Here is an 11,266-nt window from a genome sequence, read left to right on the forward strand (position 1 = left end):
CATGGCCGGGGAGCACCCTGGGGCACCCTGCTGCCATCGAGGTGGGCTTGTCCTCACATTCCCACTGCTTCACCCTTTGCCTGCAGAACTCTGCACCTGAAGTTGACCCTGTCACCCTGTCTGCTCCCTGCTCCTGCTCTGTGCCCCCAAATCCACATCTCCTTCCTTCTCTGTGGTGGAAAGAGGAGCCCTGGAGGGACGCTGGTACCCAGGGCCCAGCTGGGAGCTGCAGACACCGGTGCCCTGGGGAACATCTCCCTGTGCTCACAGCCTGACAGCACAGCCACAGCCTGCCTCTCCTCCTGCCTCTTCCGCTTCTCCTCTCTCGGCTCCTTGAGCTCCATCCAGACCTGTTTTCTTCCCACCTCGTCTCTGCTCCATCGTCCTTGGCTTTTCCTGATCTTCCTCCCCAAGGCTGAAGCTGTCCTGATGGGATGTCTGCTGGGGCAAGTGGAATCTGCAAGTGTCCCCAGAGGTCCTGATGCACTGCTGGCTCTTCTCCCAGGGCTCAATCCAGCTGCAGTGTGGTGCCCCTGGCCTGTCCAGGCTGGCAGGAAAACCTGGCTCTGTGTCCTTGTGCTCCTGCTCGAGGCATGAAGGTGCCCCAGTGTCCCAGTGGGCCGGGGGGGCTGCAGGGAGGACACAGCATCTCTCCTGCAGGTCCTTCCCCAGAACAGCAGCGGGAGCTCAGCCATGGGGGTGGGATGGGGTGCAGGACCTGCAGGCCCCCCACAGTTACTTTCCTCAATTCAAGCTGGCAGATTAATCCAGGGTTGGAAATCCTGGTGCAGCAGAGCTCAGCAAGGGCCTGGCATGGTGGGGCCACACTTCAAAGGCAAAGTCTGGGAAAAACAGAAAACAAATACAGTTTCTGCAAGGCTGACAGGGTCCTACCTGTGTTACAGCAGGGGAAGGCCACCTCCAGCAGGGAGTTGGGGTCTCTCCTGTATGGGGACATGGAAGAAGGGCTGGAGAAGCCTTTTGTCCCCGGTGGCTTCAGTAACGAGGCAGAGCAGAGCCAGTTCCTGGCTGCAGGGTCCCTCCACCACTGGTCACTGTGGGTGAAGGATCTGGGGTGCTTGTGCTGTACCTTCAGTGCTCAGTCACCCTCCAGCCACGGCTGTGTCACCTCCCACAGCAGGACAGCCCCGAGGCAGGCGCTCTGTGATCTGCAGGGTTTAGAGGAGCAGCCCACGCGCTCCCGGCGCTGGCTCCGCAGTGCTGATAGCAGGTTCCCAGTGCTAATCCTGACACTAACGTCCTTTTTTTCCCTTTTTTGGCTTGGGTGTAGCTGCAAAGTTGTTCTCCTTAAGAAATTGCAAGGAGAAAATGTTGCATATGTGGAATTTTCCTTCTCAGAGGTTTTGAAGTGCTGTGTGTTTTCTCTCTGTACAGCCCTGGAGCAAATCACATCCTCCATCAATGAACCAGTGTTGCTTAACACCATATCACGGCATCATTCAAAAATCAAGCTTAAAGCAGAAAGAGCTCTTACAGCTGATTATTTTGTGCAAATTTTGACATGGTAGTGACTGTTGCTGCCATTTCGAGGCATGTTACTTCCTCCAGGCTCCTTCCTCCTGTGCAGTGCCGAGCTCTGGTTGCAGTGGGGATTCTGCATGCTGAGAACTGCTCTGTGCTCTCTCTCTCCCGCAGCAAACAGGACAGGAGGGATGCTCCCTTCCCAACACAGCTCTCACCTCTCCCTCTGTGTCCTGCTCGTGTGTTTCAGGCATGTTAAACTGGTGTTCTCCTCTTCCTGCTGGTGCTGTGGGGCTGCTTCTGTTCTACAGGGCTGTGAGTTCCTGCTCGGGGGCAGCTTGAGAAAGTGGCGTGGAGTGCTGGGACAGCGCAGCTCCCTTGGGGACAGCACGGCTCCCTGGGGACAGTGTAACTCCCTGGGGACAGCTCCCCAAGGACAGCGCGGCTCCCCCCAGCTGCACCCTTGGGTGCTGTCACCTCTGGTGGTGCTGTCACCTCTGATGGTGCTGTCGCCTCTGGTGGTGCTGTCGCCTCTGGTGGTGCTGTCGCCTCTGGTGCCTGGCTCCTTCCCCAGATTAACTCTGTGCTTTCCGTTTAACAGAAGGACAAACGCGACACTTCCAACTTCGACAAAGAGTTCACCCGGCAGCCGGTGGAGCTGACGCCCACGGACAAACTCTTCATCATGAACTTGGACCAGAACGAGTTTGCTGGCTTCTCCTACACCAACCCCGAGTTTGTCATTAACGTGTAGTCGCGGCGCAGCCCTGTCCTCGCTGTCCCACGCCAGGTGGCCCTGTACATAGGACACTAGTCTTCCGGGATTAGCAGTGCAGACACACGTCCCCTCCCGCCAAACTCGCCGGCTGCTTCTCCCCGGAGCCTCTCCGTGTCCGTGCCACTCGCTAGCTTGGCTTCCCTAGCCGGAGGTGTCCGGGGTGCCAGTTACCGGTCAGTGATACTTCTAGGAACTATAGTTGGTGGTGACTAATAGAGTTTTTAAACAGAAATATTCCAAACCGCTACGGTCTCTGTAATTTTCGCAGCGGGACGCTGAGATCCCGGCGGCCCAGCTAGTCCCAAAGCGTTGCTGTGGAATGCTAAGCATGGTTGATCGCTTAAAGCGTTGTGCTGAAGCTTGCGATGAGTGTGAGCTTGTCTTAGAGGAGCCTTTTGTTCAAGACATGGATATATTTGATCAGTGTGGAAAAATCTGCTTCTAGACCTCTATTTCCCAATGCATTGTCCATAGGGTCAGCCCAGCTCCCACCATCTGCCTTCCCTGCCTCGAGCATCGCAACTCCCAACCGCTCCCATGCCAGTTCTTGTAAATCAGAGCAAACCTTTTTCTAAGTGAAAGGTGGGGGGTTTTTGTAACATCTGGAACAGTTTGCAGTTTTGATACGCTCTGTCAGCACTCGCATAAATCTTTCAGAGACACTGTTGAGATGTAACAGCTCTGTAAAGGATATTAATATTCTGCCAAAACAAAACACATTTATATTCTTGGTTTACAATTTACCAACTGAAAACACGCCCAGGACCAAAGGGCTGCACTGAGGGCTATTTATAATGGAAACTTTTCTACTTTCCACCCTCTGCTATTCTCTTCCAGGCTCCAAACCCATGGATTCCACAGACATCTTGATTCCCCTGATTCCCACCAAATTCCTGGGGGTTTTAGTCAGTAATAATTTTTTAAAAATTCTGAGTGAGAAGAGACAATTCCAGCAGCTGCTTGTGAGGCAGAGCCATGGCCTGTGGGAGGGCAGGGGCAGGCAGGAGCAGGAAGGAGGGAGCAAGCACAGGAGGGAGAAGGCAGGGGTGGGCAGGTGAGGGCAGGAGAGGACAGCAGGGAGGAGGGGCAGGAGAGATGGGGCAGGAGCAGGCAGAGGAGGGCAGGAACAGGCAGGAACAGGCAGGGGCGGGGAGATAAGGGCAGGAGCAGGGAGATAAGGGCAGGAGCAAGCAGGAACAGGCAGAGAAGGGCAGAAGCAGAAAGGAACAGGGAGGAGCAGGCAGAAGAGGGCAGGAACGGGCAGGAACAGGGAGAGGAGGGCAGGAGAAGGAAGAGGAGGGCAGGAACAGGCAGGAGCAGGCAGAGGAGGGCAGGAACAGGCAGAGGAGGTCAGGAACAGGGAGGGGAGGGCAGGAACAGGCAGAGGAGGGCAGGAGGAGACAGGAACAGGCAGAGGAGGGCAGGAGCAGGGAGAGGAGGGCAGGAGCAGGGAGAGGAGGGCAGGAACAGGGAGGAACAGGGAGAAGAGGGCAGGAGCAGGCAGAGGAGGGCAGGAACAGGGAGGGGAGGGCAGGAACAGGCAGAGGAGGGCAGGAGGAGACAGGAACAGGCAGAGGAGGGCAGGAGCAGGCAGAGGAGGGCAGGAGCAGGGAGAGGAGGACAGGAACAGGCAGAGGAGGGCAGGAGCAGGGAGGAGCAGGCAGGAGCAGGGAGAAGAGGGCAGGAGCAGGCAGAGGAGGGCAGGAGCAGACAGGCACTGCCCATCAGTGGCCAGCCAGTGGGTGACCCTGGCTGACTGTTGGGTTGGCAGAGGCTGAGCCCCAGGTGAGCATCCCCCAGGCCCTGTCACCCCGCTCCCACAGTGCTTTGCAGAACCCCAGGTGTGTTTTCTGAGCCAGCCCTGGTTCTGCTGGATGCAGCCATTCCTCCAGGCCCCAGGGAAATGGGGGGGATTTTATCAATCATGAGGAATTCTATAGAGGAAATTCTAGTTTGTAGATCTTTTATAAACATGAAACTCAAGCTTTGGAAATTATTTTTTTCTTTTAATGATTCCTTGAGAACTAGAGGCTGCCAGCAGCTGAGGCGCTGTCAGGGGATGAGTGTCCCCTCCCTGTCACCCAGCCACGGGCACTGTCCTGTGCCTGCTGGGGGTGAGGGCTGAGCCTGTGGCCTCGGCTCCTGCCCTGGGCTGGAGGAACCCAAACCAAACCCAGAAAAACTGCAAATTGTGCCAGATCGAGGAGGGGGCTCACGAGGGGCTCTGCAGCAGGCGAGGCCCAGGGGTCAGGGGCTGGTGGGGGCTCCCTGAGCCTGGCACACCCTGAGGACGTGGGCCATCCTCTGCAGACCACAGCTGCATCAGAGCATGTGTGTTCCTGTGACTTCAAACCTGCTGCTGCTGCTGCTGCAGAAGCTGTATCACTTCAGTGGTGAATGTTTTTCATTTCCGTACCTTTGGCTCTGAGGGTGCTCCTGGGTCTGTCCAGGATGTGCTGGAAGGCCTCAGGGCTGAGGGGCACAATGCAGGAGCAGCTGTGGGACAGTCACAGCTTTGTGTTTGGAGCTGCTGTGTCTTGCTGGGGTGACCCTGGTGCATGGAGCAGGCGCTGCTGGACGCTGAGCAAAGCGGGTGGCTCGGAGGGGCCCTGCAGGGAAGCTGGGATGTGGCACCAGGGATGTGGCACCAGGGATGTGGCACCAGGCAGCTTTGGAGGCACTTTGGGATTGAGATCCACGCTCCAGGGCGAGCTTGGCCAGTGCCAGGTCCCCTTCTCAGGACTCAAACCTTGAGTATTCCTGCCACTGTCCATTCTGCTGCTTGCCACAGTTATTCCAGGACTTACTTCCAGATGTCCTGTGTCTTCTGTGGAGGGATTACAGTGGGATGTGCTGGCTCTGCACAGACACTCAGATCTGTGTGGATTCCTCCAAAGAAGGGCAGAGTGACAGGGGTTGAGTCACTGTTAGTGTCATTTGATGATTTAATCTTCACTGTTGGATGGGGAAAGCAGAGCTTTGGGAGGATGCTCAGAGCCTTGGGAGAGCCCAGGTGCCCAGGCCCCAGGTGCTCCTCAGGTGTGTGGAGACAGCCCAAGAAATCCCTGCCTGGAGCTGCTGGGGATGCAGGGGAGGGGCCCCTGTGGCAGAGGGGGACCCAGAGCCCCGGGGGAGGGCAGAGGAGGGGCTGGCTTGGCAGGACATGCACAGGATGGCACATGCTGCCTTTGTCCCACGTGGATTACACCCCAGTGCTGCAGGTAAGTGGGCTCAGGCTCTCTCTGGTTGCCCCTGGACAGGGTGGATCAGACAGGTCCTCCTGGGCTGTGCTGAGCCCTTGGGGCAGCTCCAGCCCCTGTTCCTGGTACAGCTCCACTGGTTCTGGCTGGGAGCTGCTGCTGCTGTGCCTGTGTGCCCTGGGCAGGGCTCTGAGCACCCTGCTCGTCATGAGAGCATCACCAAAGGAGCTATTGATTGATCGAATCCATTTAATGAATAAATGAATGGGAGTTTGTGCATGGCCAGCCCAGGCAGGCAGAGGGGAGGTGAGAGCAGGGCAGTGCTGTGCTCCGAAGGTTGTGAGTCCCAGAGCTGTGACCGGGGAGGAGCCGAGGGGGTTGGAGCGCAGGACACGGGACAGGCTGTGCCAGAGGCTGGGATCGCACCTGGAGGGCGCCCAGAGCTGCTCCCACTGCCCCGCGGCAGGAGCAGCTGTGTGAGCACAGCCTCTGGCTCCATGCATGGGGGTGTCACCTGAGCTCTTTATTTCTGATCACATTCAAAGTGGCAATTCAAACAAGGAGGGAAAAAAAGAAAAAAGAAAAAAAAAAAAAGAAAAAATGTTTATTGTTGATGAGTTTGTGTTTGTGAATTTGATTTCACCTGCAAGTATTTGATGACTTTTCTACATCCTAGACTACCTGCTGTGTGTTGTCAAACGGTTCTCATGAAGACCTCCTTTTAGATGGGCATATACTCTTGATTCAATTTGCTGCATGTATGAAAAAATAAAATATTTAATTTTAAAGAAACCCTGAGAGCTTGGCTTCCTTTGCCCTTGGCTTCCTTTGCCCACGAGTCTGTGGGGTGGGGGTGTCCTGGGGCCGGGGTGCCCCGCAGGGGCCGCACCGAGTTCTGGCACAGCAGGAAATGCCGGGCAGTTTCAGGGTTTCGGTCAAAACCGTGCGCAGCTGTGCGGCCGGAGCTGGCCCAGAGCAGCGCCCAGGGAGGAGGCAGCGCTGAAAGGGGCACGGAGGGGAGGGGAGAGGGTTAATTGTCAGTTAATTGCTGCTTAACGAGTTACTGAGGCCGCCGGAGAGGCGCCCAGAGCAGCAGCTGCAGCCCCTGGCGCCGGGCAGGGCTGGGGGCACCGGGCTGGGACACTGGGCAGGGCTGGGGACACTGGGCAGGGGCACCGGGCAGGGCTGGGGGCACCGGGCGGCTGCAGAGGTGGGCGCTGGGCAGGGGGGTCGGGACCCTCCGGGATCCCCCGGCACCCGCAGGGGCTCCGGGGGCTGGGGGGGCTCCTGGCCCGGTGCACCCCCTGTCCCTGCCCGAATCTATCGAGGAAATCTGGTTGTGTCCGTGTGGAACCGGGTGAGTGCGTCGGGAGGGGCTCCTCCCCCTGTCTTTGGGGACGTTAGCCAAGCTTTCAGCAAAATCTCCTCGTCTCTGCCACCCCGTGGGGCTGATGGTCACCAGGGACACCCCAGTTCGCCTGAGGGTGGGAAAATGCCCGGCTCAGCCAGCCCTGGCACTGCGGGCACCCCCTGGCACTGCGGGCACCCCCTGGCATCTGCTCCAGGCTGGGCAGCCCTGGGGGTGCCCCCGAGCCCCAGCCCCTGCTCTCCCCTCACCCCCAGGACAGGGGTTTGGGGGTGCCCAGGACGGGGGTTTGGGGGTGCCCAGGACGGGGGTTTGGGGGTGCCCAGGACAGGGGTTTGGGGGTGCCCAGGACAGGGGTCTGGGGGTGCCCAGGACGGGGGTTTGGGGGTGCCCAGGGCAGGGGTTTGGGGGTGCCCAGGACGGGGGTTTGGGGGTGCCCAGGGCAGGGGTTTGGGGGTGCCCAGGACAGGGGTTTGGGGGTGCCCAGGACGGGGGTTTGGGGGTGCCCAGGGCAGGGGTTTGGGGGTGCCCAGGACAGGGGTTTGGGGGTGCCCAGGACAGGGGTTTGGGGGTGCCCAGGGCAGGGATTTGGGGTGCCTGGCTGAGCCCCTCCCCGGACGCCCTACTGTTGGAGCGCTCCTGCGCTTTGCCTCTCCTGGCTTGTGTAAGTGAAACATTTGGTTTTGTGACACTTTCCTTAATTATGGGAGCTAATGACAAAACCATTGTGACAAATGACTCAGCTTTTGATAGTGAAGTTAATTAATTCTGAAGTTAGCGCCTCCATTGGAGTATCTGGAGGAGCCCGATTAGGAGGTGCGCTCACCCAGCGTGACACGGGCAGCAGGAACGCGGCTCCCTGGCAGCCAGGTAAACCCTCCCCGCGGATCATTGCCCGGAGCGAGGGGATTGAAGGCCGGGCATCCTGGCGCTTGCGTCCCGATCCATCCCTCCATCCATCAAAGCACCCAGGGAACACAGCCTCGTTAGTGCTGGACCGAGTGACCAGCAGCAGCTCTGCACTGGGCGCTGACCTTCAAGAGCGTCTCCCTGAAGCCATCTTTCATCTCTTTCATTTGCATTACAATCCTGTTTGCCTCATTATTCCTTATCCACTCCTTCTTCAAAGGATTTAAATCAAATCAATTAAATTGTGGCAGGCTGGAGCAGCAGTGAACCTTTCCTTGTGGCTCAGCGTGGTCCGGCTGGACCTGACTGCAGAATGGGTTTAATCTTCTGCTATTTGTTCTCTTATTGCCTCTGGGCTACCACTGCCCACAGATGCCTTTGTTCCCCGTCCATCCCTCCACCCATCCCAGGCACGCTCCACGTGCAGGCTGCTCTTTGTCTGACCTTGGGGAAGGGATTCTCTTCGGGAAGATGGGGACCTGCTGGCCATGGGGCAGCTGTGGGAGCCCTGGGGCACTGCCACAATGCTTGCTGTCCTGTGCCATCCCTTTCCATCTGCTCTGCTTGTTCTGTCTGCCCAGGGAATAAAAGGATCATGGACACACTCAGCTTGGAAACGCTCTCCAAGCCCATCGTGTTCAACTGCTCCTGCAGCACTGCCCCATGATCCCTGTGCCACATCTGCACGGCTTTTAAACCCCTCCAGCTGCGGGGACTCTGCCACTTGGCAACCCTTTCACTGAAGAAATTTCCCCAAATATCCAATTTAAACCTTCTGGTGCAAATCACGGCTGTTTCCCCTTGCCCTGTGCCTTGTTCCCTGGGAGAAGGTACTGAGCCCCACCTGGCTGCCCCTCCTGTCAGGGAGTCAGTGCCAGCATGGAGGGGGAAAAGGCTGGAGGAACTTCCCAAGTGTGGGCAAACACCCGGATCCGGGCAGCAGCTGCTGCCAGAGTGGCTGCCCAGGCCCGGAAGGTGCGTGGGGCTGGCCCACACACGGCCACCCCTGCTCCCCCAGCATCTCTCAGAATAAAGAGGCTTAATCAGAATGGATTTCTGTTCCTGCCCTGCTATTTTTACTGCTACTCGGCTGTCGGAAATCCAGCAGGGAGAGCAGAGCTGGTAGGGAGTTTCACCGAGCCAGCCAGCTCATGCCACGGGCCCTGTGGTGTGGCACGAGTGGCATCGCTGGCACCCCCGGCAGCTCCTCACACAGGGACAGCCCAGCCTCACCACTGGAGCCCTGCTGGAGCCAGGGGATTGCAGCCAGCGCTTCCAAAGCGGTGCAGATATAAATAATCCCCTCGTAGGAGTGGGGAAGGATGAACACATGTGCCCAAGGCTCTGGAGTCCTCATCCCCTGGCAGCCCCCGGGAGCAGGAGAGTGCAGTGAAGGCTGGGCAGGGCTGCAGCACCTCCCTGCATCGCTAATGACCCAAACTCGCCTTGTCTCAGCCTCTCTTCCTTCAAGGAAAAACCTAATCCAGCTAGGGATTATTTCTGACTACTTACTTCCTGTCACTTTGCCAATTTAAATGCAGCAGAGCTTTCATCGCTGGGTTTGGGAGGACAAAGCCCAACAGATCCCAGGTTAGGACATTTTTGCCTGCAAGGACAGCTTTTTTCTTGCAAGAGTTGTACAATGTTTGCAGCGTGGGCTGGGTTTTTTATGTGTTTCTACTTTGCCCAGTGCAGGAGGGTCCAGGAGCAGGAGGATGATGATGGACAGAGCAGGGAACAGGAAGAGGAGATGGAGATGGAGCTGGAGAGCTCGGGCTGCCCCGGTCAGGGTGCCAGGCTGTGACCCTGCAGTGTGAGTTGCAGAGCAGGATTCCAAGGTCACCAAATTCTCATTGGTCCCAAACCTTAGTGAACCCCTGGGGAGGCCAGAGCCCCGAGCTCGCTCCTGGAACTGACACCCCATTCATGGAGCAGGGAGAGGCTGCAGGGGTGTCCCCACCTCCAGCCCCACAGGGGCCAACACGATCTGACATGGACTTTGCTTCTGTTGGAGCTCGCTTTGTTCAAAGCCTAGGAAACGGTACATGTGCACTCTGCTCACACCTACACACGCTGTGTTAAAATAACACAATTAAGGCTGCAAAATCCCCCACTCACAACGCAATTTGCAGCCCCTCAGCTGTGGGTGGGAGATATCTTTGCTGCCTCTGCGCAGGCCGGGGGCTGGGCAGGGCACTGGCGTCAGGCGCTGCTGACGGGACGGGCAGGGCTGGCAGCATCAGGGGTGCTGAGAGGCAGGTGTCCCACAGAACTTGGCCTTTCCCTGTGCCCTGAGCCACCTGCATGGTGCCCACGGGACTGCTCAGGACCGGGGGCCTGGGAAAACCATGAGGAGCAACTTTTTACACAGGCAGGTAGTGACAGGACAAGAGGGAATGGCTGTAAATTTAAAGAGGAGAGATTTATGTTGGATATCGGGAGGAAGTTCTTCCCTGTGAGGGTGGCACAGGTGCCCTGAGCAGCTGTGGCTGCCCCTGGATCCCTGGCAGTGCCCAAGGCCAGGTTGGACAGGGCTTAGAGCAGCCTGGGGCAGTGGAAGGTGTCCCTGCCATGGCAGGGGTGGCACTGGATGGGCTTTAGGATTCCTTCCAGCCCAGACCACTCTGGGTTCTGTGATTCTCTGCCCGGTGTCCCAGTGCAGCCATGCCCAGGGCTCATCCCAGTGTCCAGTCTGTGACACCACAGGGTGACCTGGGAGCCATCGTGTGCCTCTGCCAGTGCCACTCCCCAAAACTGAGAAGCGACAACCCCTCCTCAAAGATGCCCAAAGACCCCCTGTGATGCAGGGTGGGTGGTGGGCGCTGCCGACCCCAGGCCCTGTGTCCCCACGCTCCTCAGAGGGCTGGGTCCCCTCCCAGCTCCCAGCTCTGCCTCTCCAGATGGAAGCAGGAGCTGGAGCCGTGTGCCCAGAGCCTGGGCAGAGCTGCACCGCCTCCAGCCTGAGCTGGGAAGCAGGCACGGGGCCCGTGGGGAAGCAGGGAATGAAGCAGGGTGATCCGCAGCCAGGAGCCCGCGGGGAGCTGGGGCGGGAGGCGGCGGGGCAGCAACCAGCGCGCCCTGCCTGGGGAGCGGCACCAGCCCTGATTGCAGGGTGAGGAGCTGCTTCATTTCCGCGTTCTTAATTTCTCAGTACCTTCATAATTCTCTGTTTGCCTTTTTGGAGTAAATAACTAGTATTTCCATGTGAGTGCATGCAGATGAGGGCTGGGGAAGCTCACGGCACCGTGTAAAGCAGCCGCTTCCCCGTCTCACCGTGGCCCTTACAGGAGCCTGAGTTCCAGAGGTAAGTGTGTTCTAGGGCTTGTTGGAAAGGTCGCATGAGTCATGGGCTCATCCAACCGGCTGAGGGATGTCTCAGGGAGCTGAGGAGACAGCGGAGAGGGCGAGGGCAGGGGGGCTAAGTGCTGGGAATGGTGCGGGAGTGGCTTGTGGGTACGAGGGATGTTCAGGCAGAACGAGCTCCTGCGCAGGGGATGAACGCCGGGCTGCCGGGGCAGGGGCAGCTCCGTG

The 11,266-nt window shown here is 58.3% G+C and overlaps 1 protein-coding gene across 2 annotated transcripts in view; it reads left to right on the forward strand.

Annotated features, from left to right (window-relative positions):
- The window catches only part of PRKCB (protein kinase C beta), a 99,768-nt gene extending 93,516 nt beyond the window's left edge, over nucleotides 1-6,252 (forward strand). The window contains exons 17-18 of one of the 2 annotated variants that reach the window (XR_010784625.1): nucleotides 2,084-3,640; nucleotides 3,671-6,252. Coding sequence is in view for 1 of the 2 variants with exons in the window: in XM_066560860.1 (XP_066416957.1) it covers nucleotides 2,084-2,236 (153 nt within the window). In the remaining variant the exon portion in view is untranslated. Of the gene's footprint in view, nucleotides 1-2,083 lie in introns of both variants that reach the window. The other variant, XM_066560860.1, reaches the window with a different exon arrangement.
- The last annotated feature ends 5,014 nt before the right edge of the window (nucleotides 6,253-11,266 follow it).

Source organism: Molothrus aeneus, chromosome 16 (genome assembly GCF_037042795.1).
Source record: "Molothrus aeneus isolate 106 chromosome 16, BPBGC_Maene_1.0, whole genome shotgun sequence".
Taxonomy (NCBI): Eukaryota; Metazoa; Chordata; class Aves; order Passeriformes; family Icteridae; genus Molothrus; species Molothrus aeneus.